Here is a 17,464-nt window from a genome sequence, read left to right on the forward strand (position 1 = left end):
CATGAAACTTGAAAACATTTCAACTGAAGAATCCAGAACTGATTTATCACTCTCAGGTTCCTTTGGTTTGCTTTGCAAATTAGGTGCCTCTGGCATTTTAGGAGGAACACGTGGCTGTTGAGCCCTTTGTAATCTGTCAGTTTGTTCAGGTACTTTTTGTTCTGGCAATTCATTCTGTACACGTGCTTCTTCAGAGACCACTTCATTTTTCAAGTCACTCATACTATTTAAGTCATTTAGACCCTGGGAATCCATCTTATCACCTGAGGCCATGCTATCATCAACCTTTTCAGAAGTTTGTTCTTTGGAAGAATAAGGCTCTTCATCAGTAGGAAATGCAACACTGTTCATTTTCTCCATATTACCCAAAGCATCTTCTTCTGCCTTTGGGGAAACACTCTGTTGGTCCTGAGAACCCTCCTGCACAGCGGGAGTCTGAATGCAAGGACCAGGAGCAGACAAGCTGGTTACTGCAGTGTCCTTGGTCTGTGGAAGCTTTCCTAAGCCACTCTCTTCACTGGCCTGTGGAAGCTTTCCTAAGCCACTCTCTTCACTGGCCTGTGAAAGCTTTTCTGAGCCACTCTCTTCACTGGCCTGAAGAATCTTCTCTAAGCCACTCTCTTCATAGGCCTGTGGAAGCTTTCCTAAGTCACTCTCTCCACTGATCTGTGGAAGTTTTTCTAAACCACTCTCTTCAGCTGCTGCCGCAATACTTTCTACATTGTCCACTGCCAGCTTTTCTGATTTATTTTCTGGGATCATGAGGTCATCAGACGTTTGCTTGCCAGTGACTGCTGCAATAATATCATCAACTTCTTTTTTATTGTCTGCATCTTGTTGCATGGTAGCACTGCTGGTTTTGACACCAGAGTCGGTGGGAACACTTTGCTTCATATGTGGCTTAGCATTCACTGTTTTAGCTGGTTTTGTGTTACTCTCCTGTCTAGGAGCAGGTGGTGGCTTAGAATTCACTGGTTTAGTTGCTTTTTCCTGCCCTGGAGTAGTTTGTGGCTTTTCATCCAAAAAGGATGTCAAATTGAAGAAGCTAAAACTAGTACTTCTTTGAGGTACACTCTTTTCAGGAGCTGGACCACTGGAGAAGAAGGAGGGCAGATGGAACAGCCCCTCTGTTTCTTGTTGCTTCCCACCAGCAGGAGCAGCAGCAGGTGCTGAAGGCTTTGGTTCATCTGATCCAGTGAAGAAGGAGAATATGCTCTTACTGGCTGGCTGGGATTTCGGAGCAGTGATATCAGAGAAGCTGAATGGCAAACTGAAACCCGACTCTTTGGGCGTCTGGTCTGGCTTTGGTTTTGCCCGATTAGCTGTGTCTCCTAAACGACCTCCCTGTTGCTTTGGTGTGACTGTGGGTGTGCTGCTTTGCTGCCCAGCTGGCTGGCCCAGCTGGCTTCCTCTGGGACCTGCACTCACTGGCTTCTGTGAAACATTTCCAGGAGGCACTTTTTTGCTCTCAGGAGATTCCTCCATGGCTTTTTTACTTTGTTGTTCCTCTTGCACCCTGGGGCTAAGAGAGACCTGCTTGTCCATGCCTTCTGTTTTCATCTCTCCCTTGGTGGTGGAGGACAGACATGGCATACTAGCACTCTGAAGACCCCCACTCTTCTCAGGTTTCTGCCTTGGCTCGGTCACAGTTCTGCTGTTGGGTTTTGGCAGACTTGTAGTACTTGAGGTTGGCTGAGAAGACACAGGCTCCGCTTTGAAGAGATCTCCGAGGGATCCAAACAAAGATGAGATGCCCGAGGTTTCCTTTTGTTCTGGCTGTTTCACCTCTTCTGGTTTATTACTTTGCCTCTTCTCCAGTTCTGGTGATGGCTGTGGCACTTTGCTTACTTGTGTTTTAAAGAAATCAAAAAATCCAGAAGATTGGGTTTTGTTGGCAGTTGAGGTTACAGGAGAATCTTCTCCAAGACTGAACAATTTCAGAGCACTTTTAAATAATGTCTCCTCAGGCTCAGTGGCTGGTTGGCTCGGAGCTGTTTGTGGCTGACTTGGTTCATTAATGGCTGCATGCCTCTCAAGATGCCTGGAAGCTGGAATTGCTTTAACAGGTCTCTCTTCCCATGTGGGTCTGCCATCCACAGCAGTTTGGCTCAGTGTAGAAGGAGATCTTGTTAATCCTGGTTTTTTAACACAGATGTTTTCAGTCTGGTGTAATTCTGGCTTTTCATTTCTAGAAGCCTCCAATTTAATTTCTGATGAAGTATTTCTTCTTGGTTCTGATGTAACAGGAAACTTCTGCCCAGCTTGTTCTTCATCTAACTTTTTATTTGGTGTAAGTGGTAAAATATCAGCCTTATTTTCAGATGATATTGACCGTGTGTCTGTTCTCTTTGAGGCAGAATCTTCTGATGTCTCAGAGCCAGGGCTTGTAGACTTTCCAATTAGTCCACCCAAAGCAGAAAATAGGGAGCTAACTTTGTTCACTGGTGTTTTCTTATCTTCCTCAGTCTTTTTTGCTTCTGTTACTCTTTCAGTAGATGCCGCAGTTTCTTCAGCTTTAGGAGTAGACTGAAACAGCTGGAATCCAAAGAATCCTGATGACCCACTCCCAGAAGTTGTCACTGGGACAGTCTTACCAACTTCCTTGGTGTGGACTTCCTTACTCAGAGATTTACTGAAAGCTGCCCTGGAATGTGTCCTGAGATCAAGGGTTAACGGAGGCTCCTCTGAATGATTCGGGGTTTCCTTTTCAGGTCGGAAATCTACTTTGAGTTTTTGAAGTTTATAACCTGAAAAGTCTAATGGCTGCTCTCTCTGATAATAAATTGACTCCTCAAACATTTGTGAAAAAGTTTCCAAATTCATGTTCATTAGCTGGTCACTCCTCTGCAAAGCTACTGACAAATCCAGGGGTTTATTTGTTGTATAATCATCTAGACACTCTTCTTCAGCAAACCAAAATAGTTCATCCTCACTGCCAAGAGGGACTTTGAAACCACAAACAGCAATTGTGCTGTCTTCCAGCACAGCTCTTGGAATGGAATCCATCTGGAAATTATAATCCCAGCAATCCATGTAGGAGTAAGTTTCAGGAGCACACACGTAGACATACTGTCCAGTGGGATCAGTGAGCAAGGAATACACATACTGGTTGTCACTGTACATGTAGTATCCACAATCACCATCTTCTGATGGCCACCACACACCCTGCTCAAGCATCATTATCCACTCCTGATACTCCCGGCTATAGGATGTGTACATTAATCCTTCATCCATACTTAAACTGTCTTGGTCAATTAGTGTCCACATTGTTCCATCACAGCCAGAGGAGTAGCTCAAATCCATGGGTAACTCTTCAAATGAGTAACTGCCATCTCTTTCAATGGGTGGAAAGTTACTGTAACTTTCATTGAGAGAACTAGTAGTCCATGCATTGTCTTCTTGCAAACAAATATCTTGCAACATTACTTGGTCAAATGATTCATATGACATCACACTTAAATCTAGACTCTGTCCATCAAAATTGGCATTAGTCTGCCAATCCATCACATTTGCATTCCCATCCTTTTTACAAAGATTCATTACCACATCATTTTCAGGCCAGTCCAAGAACTGAGGGGGCAGAACAGGGTTCTGGTTTAACACGTAGTAAACTGGTACTGCTATTCCATGAGTGTCAGCCAGTCCCCCCACTTCATATTCCCATTCAAAGCTAGAATGGCTTCTTGTTTCCTGATAAGGTGAGTACTGCTCTGTAGGGTTATAGCTTTTATTAGTCAAATTGAGGGATTCATTTGATCCTTTGTTAAAAGGAGTTGGAAGAACTTTAGAGTCTGCATCCTGGTGAGGAATATGCTTACTATTTACAGGCTTTCCAGACAAATCCTGCACATTGGCCTGCAGATTTAGGGCCTCAGGGAGCACAGGATGTCCACTGTGGGGAAGATGAGGCTCAGTTGTTTCATTTACTCTTGCACTGGATAGGTGGTCAGTTGTGGAGGATTCCACTGTTTTCACATTATCCTGCTTCTCCTTTGGTTTTGGCAGCAGATTTTTTAAGAAGCTGGAAGCTTCCTGCTTTTCTCCAGTGCTGCTTTGACTGTCAGAAGCCATTCCTGAATTACTGGGTTTTGTCTCCAAGCTAGAATCCTCACCTCTATCAAAAAGCTTCATGAAGCCCAGAGAATTTGGTTTTGTCTTCTCTTGCTTACATTCAGACAAGTTTTCACTTGAGGCAAACCTAAATAAGCCAGAAAATATTCCAGGAGAAGTGGTACCCTCGCTTTTAGCAGCTGAATCTTGATTATTGGTTGTATTTTCATTTGAAGGAATGTGAAGAAAGCCAGAAAGAAAACCTGTTGGGTGCTTCTTCTGAGCATCATCTGCACTTGGAGCTTCTGGCCCTTTGGCTGAAGAGGTGGATTCAACAGAGCCTTTCCTTAAGTCTGCTGCATTTACTCCCTCTTTCATCAGTCCTCCTTTTACATTTCTAGGTTCCTTTTGAGTACTCTTAGATTTCTGCTGCTCTTCTTTGGCCTTAAGGGTAGCAGGGGCACTATCTTGGTGTTCTTCTCTGTTTACTTGGCCAGTAGATAGGTTTTCTTTAGTATTGTTCCTCCTTTGTAAAAGTTCCTCCTTATTATCTGATAAATTTGGAACTGAGCTAGATTTTATTGAAACAGTATTTCCCGAAGTACTGTTTCTGCCTTCACGCAGGGAATTGCCATTAGAACCCTGATGACTTTTTTGGTGCTGTGTAGGTGCTAGATTTTCTGCAGAAGAAAATTTAAATAACGATGACATAAAGCCTCCCTTCTCATTCCTCTGTTCCTGCTTTGCTGATGAAGCCAGCCCACTGATAAAAGGAAGTTTTCCAGTGAAAGGAAATGAATGCTCTTCCTTTGATGAACTATTTTGTTTCATATCCTCCTCAGACTTATGGTCTTTAAAATGTTCAGACATACTATCTTTCTTCTGTTGTTCAGCAGAAGGAAGCAACAATTGACTGAAAGACTTTTTGAGTGGGCTAAAAAAGCTTTCAGATGCTGTACCCTGATCTTGAGGCTCTGGCTTAGGTTCCACATTATCTCTGTTTTGCTTCTTTGCCAGTCCATGGCCTGCAGGATGCTGATCCTCTGAGTGATTTGCAGGAGGCTGGTCCCTGGCCGTGGGCACATCCTCTAGCAAAGTGGCACCTGGCTGACTTGTAATAGGATGCAAATCTGGTTGCTTCTGTGGCATATCCGGCTGCTTGGGAGCCAAGAGACCATCAAGATTAGCTTTCAGACTGAAGGAACTGACTGAGTTTGTGAGCCTGCCAAAGATGGAAGACACAGAAGTGCTACTTGCATTTACCTCTGCCTCACTTCTGGTCTCACTTTTCTGTGCCTCTGGAACAGTGCTGCTGGTCCTGGCTGACATCTGTTCAGATGGTGCTTCACTCCTTTTTGCCTCCTCAGCTTTCACAGAATGGCTGTCTTTGGTGTGCTCTCCTTTTGTGACTTCTTGTTTTGGCACTTCCTTCTCAGAGAAGATCTTTAAAGGATTAAACATGCCTAGAACTGAATTGACAACTGAATGCTGGCTCTGCTGGCTGTCAGTAGAATTTCCTTGTGTTTGCTGGGGAGGATGTGGTACAGAAGCCTTACTGTCTGTCTCAGTGGTTTCTGGCTTGCTGGAGTTTGTGTTCTGGGCTCTTTTATCACCACTCACCTGGGATGGTAGCAAAGACTGAATGGAGAACTTGGTGTCAGATTTACTATCTGCTGCCCCTCCAGAAGCAGAACTCTCACTTTTAGCCTTACCTGTAAATACATTCAAGATTCCACCTTCTGATGAGTTTTTGTTTTCTGTGTTCTCTGGAGTTGAAGACACAAGTTTTTCAACAGACGCTGTGAGTTGCTTTGTGCTTGACCCTACCTTCTCTGTGAAAGAGCTGAAGAGGGAATTCACTGTATTTTTCACACCTGACAAGTCCGGAAGAGATTCAGATTTGCCTTTGGTACTCTCCTCTGCAGCAAGATGTTGGGTCTGCTCAGATTTTTTAGATTCTGCTGAATTATCAGCCTTATCCTGCTTCAGTGGCACATTCTCAACTTTTTTTTTTGTTTCTGGCAATGTACCAAATTTGCTGATTTCTTCCTCCTTTTCAGCCAAATATTCAGAGACTGATTCTACCAGACACTGAAGTTCATCCATTGTGTCTATGTACTCCTCACTGGGTTCTTCAACAGGTGACAGTGTTAAGTCTTGCACGGGATGATCATGCTTGCTCTCTTTAGTTTTACATTTTTTAACAGAGCTATCTTTTGACTGGGAGCCCATATTTGCAGGGAAATTAGCAGTTATGTTTCTCAAATGGCTGATGTCAGAATCATACCATCTTCCTGAAAGTTCCCCCATTTCCTCGTCTGAAACAGGCGAGTACTGGTACTCATCAGAAGCACTGCTGTCAAATTCCTCTAGGACATCAACAGGCACAAAAGTGTTCTCTAGCATCCTCATGTGTTTCATGTCCTCAGTGTTACGCAGGTGAAGTGAGTCCTCATGGTTCATCCCCTGCTTGTTGGGCAACTTGCCACTTTTAAACATTAACCCATTTTTGTATGGTCGCAGGACTGGATAAGCAGGCAAGCCCTTATCTTCAGAGTTCCTAGTATATTTTCTAACTCTGTCATATACTGGGAAATCATCAATGGGTTCAGAATCAGCTGCCACACCATTGAAATAAACTGTTTTCTCCCCAGGAAACTGCAGACTTCCATTTCTTTGCAGGCTTATTCGTTCTCTTTCTTCAAAATTGTATCGCAGTTTCTTTTTCCTTCTTCTGTCAATTGTATCATATTCCTGAGGATATCTAGGGACATCTACAGACCCTGACTCCAGACACACATTTTGGCAGTACCTTAATCTTTCACAGTGATTTAAATTTTCTCTTTTTGAGAGAGTTTGTATCTTTTTCACATTTTTCTCATGCCAACTTCTAGTTTTATGAGTTTTTTCTAAAAAATCCTCTATTAACAGTTTTCCTAGCTCTTCATAGTTACTGTCCTGTTCTTCTTCTCCATCTTCAATGTCAAATGGAATGATCCTGACTCTTTCATTTCTAGCTAGAGATCCTTGTCTAAGATAAGAAATAAAGGGAGTGGGAGGGAAAGGAAGAGAGGCAGCAAAAAAATAGGAAGGGAAAAACAACAGTTTTAAAAAAAGCTATAGGAAGGACAGAAAAAATAGTAATGGAAAAACATGCATTAAATAAACGAAAATTAAAAACAGAAACATTCAGAAATAACAAAACTGAAAACCTTCCAATCTACCACCATTACACTTCAATCAAATAGTCAAAAAAAGCAGCATGGGTTGTGAGATTCCATCAGTTATGTCTGCACAAAATTTAGAAATGCCTTTTTGAGGGAGAACAGCTTTTTGTGATCAAGTGAGGGCACACAGCCTTGGCTGTACCAGTACTCTGCTGTTGCCTTTTTAGGCATGCTGAAAAGAAGTCACTTATTGCAGCAACAGGACTACTTTGAGATGCAGTGCCCACGCGCATCATTCCACTATGCTGTGCCTGCATTTCAGCCGCTCTGGGCTGCAGACTTTGTTTTAGCAGTACTCATAAAGCTTTCAGGGACCCTTTATCTCCCAGGGATGGCAACAGAGCAGAGATTTCATCTGGAGACTTAGGGAGTCACTGGACCCCAGGCAAGTGAGGACAGGGGACAAAATGTAAACCATGGGCACAAGCAACAAGAGGAGTTTGAGCTATTTCACCATTCCTCTTTGCTGGGAGAGCTCTTGCTGCAGCTAAAGGCCTCAAGGTGCCCCTATCAACAAAAAATTAGGCTGTTACTGGATTAGAAGGAAAAAGAAAACACTGGTGCTGGATATTAGCCCATCATAAGCCTCAGATGATTTTCAGAATCAGTATTTCCCATTTATAATGCATCTAAACAGATTCAGCAATTCATAATTGTCCATTGTGGGAGAATGGATTAAGTTGTGAAACAATCTGATGCTTCCTAGAAACCCAAGTAAATGACCCTTGGGATTCTGGGATTAATTCTTATCCCTTGGTCAGCAGGATTATCTCAATCATGCAACAGTCCCAAGGGTAGTAGCAAGGAAACTTCTTTATCTAAACCTCACAAGGACAGCTTCTCCATACAAACAAACAAATCTACATATGAACAGGTAGAAAGTGGATGTAAAAACATCAACACGATCATCTGAAAGATGCAGCTTTGCCTCACATTATCCATTGCTGAGAACTGAGGAGCATGAGGGCATGTGTGTCCCTGACCTCCTTGTGCCAGAGAAGGGAAAAGACAACAGGCATTTTATGGATACTGCTAATCCAAGAGTCTTCACCATGAGAGCTGCATGGAGCATGTCAACAGATGGGATAGTCCTGAAAGAGAGATGGGTCATTGCATTTTCTACTGCTGCTTTAGTGCTGCATTTCCATTAGCTACCTTACACTAACTGGAATGATCATTACTTTAAATGAATCCTGTTATATACACCGTTTAGAACACTTATTAAACTTCTTGCTCACTATTTTAAGCCAGTAAATGAAGTAATTTTCTGTCAAAAGATTCCCAAGGCCACCATAATTACTGGATCAAGCCCTTCCAGGACTCAACTGAAGGCAATGGGTGCTACATGAATGTCTGAAGAGCCATTATCTGTAAATGCTGAACCAAAAAAATGGACTAATTTAGGCATAAAGAAAATTACTTTTCTTTCTAATATTTCTAATCTTTTTAAATTTATTTTCTTTTTTCCTTTTCCTGTTGTATGTGTTTCCCCTGCTCTTTTACAGAGCATCCCTTTTATTAGAAATAATGATGAGAAACCAAACACAAGAGAGGAGAAAAAGACTTCAGCCTAGTGTTTAACTGCTACAGATCTAAAAAACAGCTGAGGCAAACAGCGAGTATCAGCTGAAATGTACCACAAGAACACTTCAAAGCAGCCACACTGGGGAGACAGGCAGAGAGGTGCAGAGAGAGTAATCCACTCATCTGATAGATCTAAAGACTCAGATACGGACTCGCATGGTGGAATCTATGCTATCATACTGAGTAAGACTAGGGAGGTATGGAGGACAAGCAGTTAAAGAAAATGAGCATTGCAAAGAAAAGTTAGTGCTTAAACAAAAAAAAAACCAAAACAAACCAACAAATAAACCAAACCAACAAACAAAAAGCCAAACAAAAACAAAAAAACAAAAAAGAAAACCCAAACAAACAAAAAAAACCCCCACAAACCAAAACTGAGGGAAAGATGTCTGCTCTTCTGAAGCCAAACTGGCTGCTGGCAGCAAAACACACTCCAAGGACACATAACAATATTGCTTGTCATCCTTAGGAGAGGTTGGAAGAAAATACATTACTTCAATCAAAGGAATATGATCACATGTAACAGCTAATAAAGAGAGGCAGAACTTTTTCATCCAAACCCAAATATTGTAAGAAAAAAACCAAAGTGCTAGAACAAACAGTTTCAACTGAGGCATTTTGGCACTGACAACCTTCTGCACAGTTCAAGACAGGTTTCAGCAGGATCTTGTCTGGTTCTTCTGGGTCTGCCCAGGAGAGCCTCCTACAAGCCCTCATTTTCACAGCAACCATCAGCTGCAGTCTGCCAGGAACACTGATTCCATCAGGTGACTGCCTGGCACGCAGCACTGAGAGCTGCTAAGAACAAAAGTCAAATACAATTTGTTCCTGCAATACTCAGCTACAACTTTGTTTTGAAAATATTTCAGATCTACCCACATGCTTCTTTTCAGCCAGCTTGTTCTTACTTACCTTTCTGGTAAGTAAGAACATCCCACATAGCCTCTTTGGAAAGCTTATTTGCATATTTTATTTTATAAGATTAAATATGTAGCAAAGAATCTTGCTGGTCATGTGGAAATGCACATGGGGACAGGAACACTCAGATCACCATTAATGATCTGCATTTTTGGACTGAAAGTAATTTTAGACCATAGCAAATTACAAAGCTCATGGTTTTCAAGTAAATTTTATCAGTCCAAATCCTTTCACATCAATACCTTAAAGAAATCAGGAGACAAAAAAAAAATATATTCCAGCTTGGTATTCTCTAAAAATTCAAACGAGCAGTGGTTCTTTGGAAGGTCTTAAAAAACCTATTTGGAAGGTCTTAAAAAACCTAAAATTTCTATCTGTATCTTCTAGATACAGATAGAAGTTCACATATACACTGACTCCAAGCAAAGTGAGCCGTGAAAAAATACCTGCCTCATCAACACCACTACAAGAAATCACACAACTCCAAAAATATGCCACCAGCACTGGCTTCCCCTGACTGGGGGTCCAACAGCACTGTTTCAGCTCAGCTCTTCCAGAAACAAAAAGCCTCAGTTCATCTTCTTACTTAGATCTTTGGCAATTTTACCAGTGCAAGCCAGCAGCACAGACTCACATGGGAAAGGGAATAACTTCCTTATATATAAGACATTTAATGAACTAGGAATAGAGCACTAAGAATGACACATCACACTGCAGTAAATGCATTTTGTTGGCACATTTGCTTCTATTCTTGAAACCTCAGTAACAGTAACAACATTAGATGTTACCACTAAACTTCACCCTCTACAGTTAATGGTCATACATCAAAGGCAAAACTTAGCCTTAGCTACCCAAGACAATAACTGTATTTAGGCTCAGACTTCAGAAAACAAGAACATTTGTACCAAGGGAGATAAGGTTGAAAAAATCAGTTATAATACAAATAAAACTCTGCATCTCTAAATGTGACAGTGCTTAAGTAGCTGCCTCTTCCTTCCTCACCAAAGGCAGAACTAGCAGCTTAGCCTGTTCTACAGAACCACTCTTAGCAAACTGACCAAAATTAGCAGCACTGTCCAAAATCTTCTGCCTTCACCTTGCACAACTAGCTCTAGCTCACAACTATTGATCCTGGTAAGCTAGTGCTGCAATGCTCAATACTTCAACAAGTTAAAAACACTTGTGAAACTACTGATTTATGGTAAAAAAAATAATGCAGAGCACCCAAACTATCTTTCATACAGCTGAAAGTAAATCAAAAGAAAAAGCACACCATTCAACAGTGTTATATGGTAACAGGAACAGAAGGAAAAAAACCCCAACAACTAATCTGTAACAGATTTTCTTCTTGAATACATTGTTTTGGCAGATCTAATAGAACTGGAGCTAATCCAGAAGAGAAAATAAATTTGCACCGAGAAAGAAGCTCCCAATAGGATAACTCTGCTAGAATGTGTTTCACTGGCTTGAGAGGCATACCTACACCATGGTACCCCAACAAGCAACTACTCTGGCCTTCAGAGAGTAAGAAAGTACAACCAAGAGCAAATGACCTGAAGCTGAGCATATCTGTTAAAGGTAACTCCCTAAACTACCAGATCTGGTGTAACACATACCCTCACGGGTTTTTCCTGGTTCACACCAGAATCCCTGGATCAACAACACATCAAACACCTTCCTACCAGAAGACTTTAGAGCCCTTGATCTGCCCTCCCCTGCCAGCTCGGTACCTTCATGGTCTGCAATGGAAAAACAACAGGGAAAGGAGAGCTACCCATAAGACAGCACTCACCTGGCGGCCACATGCTCCCGATAATCCAGATCATAATTGTGGAGGGAGTCAGCACAGGAATCCCGCAGGACTCCCTGCTGCTGCAGGCGAGCCGGGCCCGTGAACTGGTGCACGGAGGCGTTGGGCTGCACGGTGCTGTGGTACGGAGGGGGGACGCTGCTGCTCGTCTCGCTGCGGTAGTCGCTGTCCCGGTCATCCACGGCACTGTCAGCATCTTCAAAGGCTAAAAGACAAAAGCAGTTTAAGAGTACAGCTCTCTCAAGCTGCCTTGCTGGGACAGTGGAGCCTGTTTAGTTTTGGAAGAATGACCAAAAAACCAATATTTCTGCTGTTGCTGTATCTCCATCTGGGAGCCGGCTATAACCTCCAGGTCTCTCAAGTGTGCACCAAGAACTGCAGTGATTAGATCCACACCCTCCTTTCCCCCTTCCTACTACAGTTTATTTTTCCTTAATCATTACTAATAGGCAGATTTATTTAAAACAAAACACCCCCCTCCAACAAAAAAATAACCAAACAACAAAAAAACCCCAGCACCCAAAATTTCAGGTACTCTGCAGCTGCCAGAATAAACCTTAAGATATTAAAAAAGAAAATAAAAACACAAACAAAAACGTACTTTGTGGAAAGGAGCTCTTTCTGAAAACTTTTCAGCCTTTAAGCTGTAATACTGTCCTTTCTTCTCAGCATTCCTAACCAGAACTTTGTGGTTCTGGATTTTTTTAATGCTTCTTTTTGGACGCATTAGTTTAAGTTAAGAGAAATTATTGGAAAGTACTCAGTAGGAAAGTCAGAAATAGAGAGAGAACTGGAGAACTGGGAGAGCAGTTCTGCCTATAAACGATTACACATTACACTACTTCTTATAGGGGGAAATTGCTACATTTAACACATAAAGGTAAATTTGCTTAAGCACAGCACTTAACACTAACAATTTCCTTCACAAATGAAAAAGCTCCTTTCCAGTGAGTCCCTCTCCCTGGAGAAACACTTCTGCTTGGTAATCCTTCAGGAATGGAGAACGACAAATTATGGTGAGGTAAGGTATGAAAAATATATGGCTGTGTGGCTGTGCAGGATGCAAGGTTATCTTTGCAAGCTTAAAGTGAAATACACACACCATAAGGCCGTGGAGTGCACCATTAACATGCTTGAAACAAAAGAAAATAAGGATCAGCCATTATTCATTCTCTCTGCCATCAAGTCTGTCTGAAAAGGACAATCAAATTAAAGCCCTCTCTGGTAGGTTATCCAGTGGTGTGTGTCCTACACAGTCATTCATCATGAGGCTGAACAATAAAGTGAAAGTGCTCTTTACATGCCAGATCCTTAAAGAACCCTGCATTAAAATGCTGAAATTCCAAGCAGAGGGAATGCAGCATCAGGGAACCCCGTTTTCTTCCGCAGGGTTGAGTTAAGGGTGCTTCCCTTAACTCAATTTCCATTTTTTTTTAATCTGAGGTAAAATTTGTTCTTGGTGATCTTTTCAGTTCCTTCACAACATAGTATGATTAGCATTCTGAAGTGGGTGGAAGAGGAGAAAAGAATAGCAGCAGTAAACATCTGCAAAATATGGGCCACCTGAAAAAGCCCTGCTCTACACTCTTAAGTGGAACCATTTCAATTTGATTGTCCACACCGAAAATGGAGTTAAGCCTCCTGCCTTTTAGTAGTTTAAATGCTGCAGGGCTCTTGTCAGTCTCTAGTCAATTGAATAGAAATGAGTATCAATCATATGCTGCTGTATTCAGCTTTATGAACAGCACAGTGTCCATCAATTTTATCCCAGCTCAGTGCTTAGGAAAAATATTCAATATTTACTACATAGAAATGCTTTCATACGCCAAACTCCACTGAGGAGCACCAAACTACCAGCCTTTGGAGCAAAGGCCGATCTGTTTGTCAATCAGAAGGCTTAGATTGACCTCACAAGAATAACAAGTTATTACTCAGCTGAGCAATGTCATTGTTATTGCTCAACACTTGAGCTTTTTGCCATCTAATGAACAATAATTACTTCTACTGGACAGAAAACACACTGCTCCAAAGAAGTCTTTCAATACCTCACTTTGCTGCTCAACTAATTTCTTCGTCCTATCAGATGTAACTGTCATTTAAGGTAAAGCCCAAGTAACTCTGGAACAATGGAAAGTTCTTCAGCTGTGGCTCCATAATCATCACAGCACTTGAAGAGGCTGAAAGCAGTCTAACTGAGATACAGGTTTAAGATCTGGTAAAAGTCACCAGACCAACAGCTTTAGGGATAAACAATTTAGCAAGTCTCAAATGTCTAACAAAAAATACAAACCAGCAGTAAAATTATCTGGGTGAAAAAAGCTGAATCCAGTGACTAATACCAGGAGTTATGTTTATTAGGAATAGAACACTGCTTCTATGGGTCAGCAACTCTGACCAGCCGACAGGCTCAGAGAATTCCAAATTAATCTGACTGTTGCAGAAGCACTATATGGATTTGTTCACCAGTCATCACATCTCACCTCTGCACTATCACATGAAGATTTCTGACATAAACCACAGCATCTCTAGGCAGCATCCCAAAATAGCTGATTAGCATAGATGTTAATCAAACACTTAGAGCATATACGTTTATAAAAGCTAACACCAGAATTTTTCAGAGTTCTTACTGAAGCAGGAAGTCTCTTTGAGGTCATGACACAAAATGCCTCCTGAGGCATGTTTAAAGGATGCAAGGCTCCATGAGGCAGGAACATGTTTTTTCTCTGATGTATGCCCCTAGAACCTAACAGCATCCACAGATGTTAATACCAGACAGAAATCTTCAATTCATAAATAAGAGTGAACTCAAAAAACTCTTAGTTATGCTGAACTGCAACTACCCCATGAGCACTCTCACTTTATTTAACAGAATGTTCTCAAACAAAGACATTGCTCAGCCTGACCAGAAGCATTAAACCTGGCCCATATGTGGCTTACAGCACACATTTCCTTTGCAAGAAAGTGTTTTCTGAAATGCCAACATATAAAGATGATCCCATTCATTAACATACTTGACACTTAAATTTTAATTAAGAGACTGACAAGAACTTGCAGAAGTGGCTTTGGGGATGCAGCGCCCCTTCAAATGGAGGCATTACAGCCCATGTTTCAGCAAAATATGCCTCATAACATACATGGTGCAATAAATTCAAGTAGTTTTCTTCAAACAGGTGACAAAACAAGTCTTCTATAAGCTAAGTTAGAGCTTAGCCTCAGTCTCAAAGATCAGTAAAATTGGTAACAAGACACATAACAATAAACATAAAAAGACAGTAATTTTTTTACCCCAGTTTGAGAAATTTCACATATACCAAAGAGCTGTCAAGGGATGAAAATTGTTTCTTTGTCACTGGACCTACTGAGTAGAGAGCTGTGGGTAAGGCTGAAGGGCAGGACAGAAGCATGCTGTTCATGTTTCATTACTGAATATTCATGCATATAGGGAGCATAAGAAGAAAACCCATTGGGGAAGTCACAACACACAGTAGGATTTCACAGAATGGGGAAAATCAAGGAAGGAGATACCTTCTGTGACTGTTATTCCACCCCCTAACTCCTACCCCCAGAAGTTATAATGCGAGTGCTGCAGGGTAGAACACATACAGTTTTTAATATCTTGACCTCAAAAACACTTTGACAGTCCTGCTATGCCAGATAACTAGGCTGCTTTAGCCTCTGGCAGCTTTCTTTAAATCAAACTTCAGGACAGGAAGGAAAGATAGCAGCAAAATTTAAATTAGAGGTGGCTGGATGAATGCACTAGAAGAAGTGATTTCGTCTGGTTTAAGGTCCCAAGGTGGAGCAGGAGCTCCTCTGAAAACATACTTGGTTGAAATTGCCTCCTGCTTTTTTAGCACAGTGTGTCATCAGCCCCTGGGAGCCGACGTCCAGTCCCCCAAGCTTAGTTATCCTCTACAAACTTGAGCAAAATCTTGGATAAAAGCAAAATCCTCATTAGTTCTCCAAAACAAGCATGGAGCTTTTCACAGCTTTTGTCTAGTTTAATAATGGTAGAAGAAAATAAAGTGTACTAACTGAAGGAATAACTTCCAGGTCAGAAAAAGTCTCTGCCAGCTCTACACCATGGGCCTTGCCATTAATTCACCTTCCCCTCCCGTCATCCATTTAAACTTCTTTTCATCACAGCTTCTTTCCTTAAGTCTCAGATCCCACTGCACCATCATCTACTGAACCACTGGTCACTTCTGACAAATACAATTTCTAAAATCTTATAATAAAATGCATACTAGTGGAAAGAGAACTACTGAAGTAAGAAGGAAGGAAAAAATCTCAAAAGGACACAAGGCTGATTTTTGAGGCTCTTCTCTATCTTTTTTATGCTAAAACTGCCTAGATTTTGAGAAATTATTTAAATGGAACTTTCCAGGTCATTAGTTCATTTGTATTGCCCTCACAGCTTAAAAATACATTAGAAATTTGCATATTTTTAAGACAGTATGTTTGCAATACTAAGTCTCCAGTTTAAGAGCTTTCATAATCCTGTTTTTCTCACTTGAAAATACTCTGTTGCTGAAACATTCATCAGCCACGAACAGAACTGACAGGCTGAAGTACAAAGACTCCCTTAAACATCTACCCTACTTCTTCAAGCCTTTCCCTTTCCTAAAATGAAACTAGGTCAGCAGTACAAGATGCCTCTTTCCTAAAGCACCCTCTGCCCAACTAACAAGGGTCTGGGCTACAGCACTCTGCTTGAATGAAGTTCTAACCAGGAAAAAATCTTCCAGCTACCAATACAGTTTCTGCTGCTTCCTTCTCAGCTGCTTTTTAAACATTACAATTAGAAGTGTGTTTTTCATTATATTGTCAAGCTAATGGAGTTCACTTGGAAACACCAATGACATTGCCCCAAGGCTGACTGTAAGGATGCTAAAATGATTTCAAAGAGGACAGCACAACAAGGAAGAAGGGGAGGGAGGGATGGAGGGACCCTCATGAATACAAGTACCTTTTAAAGCAGAACCACCACACACTGACTCTCCAGATAAACAGGAAAAATAAATGTATACAGCCCTCCTAGACTTCTCATTGACTAATGCCTAAACACTGAATTTCCCCTCCAAATAACCATAAATGGAAAATAAAGCTGTTCAGGACACTAAGCCTTCTTACATTAGTGTCAAAAAGTTGATTAGTTACCTCTCAGTTATCCTACCACACCTCCAAGAATAAACACTTGAGACATTCAGCACTGACAGCACAAGCGAGTTGGTCAACACCGACAATGCACAAAGAACTTACGTTTGATCAAAGACAGGAGAACAAGGAGGACAAAAAATGTTGTGGGAGAAGAAATGGGAAGTCACTAGTGGAAGACTTCTCAAATGCAGAACAGGTCCATATATGAAATGCACTGTAACATTAGCTGGGCATTAGGCTTAGAAGCAGTAAGAGCATCCTCTCCAAACTCCGCTATATCAAAAATGGAAAAGCATGAAGCAGAATCTCTGCCCTGCTGGATGCAGCCACTGTGATCTTTCTTTGCACGCTCCCCTCAGCAACACTGGCATTCTTGTCTCATACACAGGGAACAAACACCTTTGTTTTAAGACTGATAGATTAACCCTTGCATGTTCTGTAGACTATGGAAGCCACACACTGTATCTTGAGCTTCTGCTCAACCTTGCCTGTTAGTATCTGCAGCACTTTCAGAAAGTGAAGGCACATTTTCTAGAACGAAGAACAAAAATTTTGCAGCGTAACGAGAAATTAACACACCAATCTCCAGGTGTGGCATCAGCTCTACAGAACACAGACAGCTGCAGTATCTGAGTTTTTCCTGTCTAAGGCTGGTCAGCACTAGTGAAAGCAAAGCCCTGCAACTTTTGCCACGATACTTGTCCCACTGAGGTCA

The 17,464-nt window shown here is 41.6% G+C and overlaps 1 protein-coding gene across 2 annotated transcripts in view; it reads right to left on the reverse strand.

Annotated features, from left to right (window-relative positions):
- Positions 1 to 17,464, reverse strand: part of UNC13B (unc-13 homolog B) — a 210,768-nt gene that overhangs the window by 135,674 nt on the left and 57,630 nt on the right. For both annotated transcript variants that reach the window (XM_050987179.1, XM_018922952.3), the window contains exon 8: positions 11,572 to 11,794. In XM_050987179.1, the coding sequence (XP_050843136.1) occupies positions 11,572 to 11,794 (223 nt within the window). The remainder of the gene's footprint in view (positions 1 to 11,571; positions 11,795 to 17,464) is intronic.

Source organism: Serinus canaria, chromosome Z, assembly GCF_022539315.1.
Source record: "Serinus canaria isolate serCan28SL12 chromosome Z, serCan2020, whole genome shotgun sequence".
Classification (NCBI taxonomy): Eukaryota; Metazoa; Chordata; class Aves; order Passeriformes; family Fringillidae; genus Serinus; species Serinus canaria.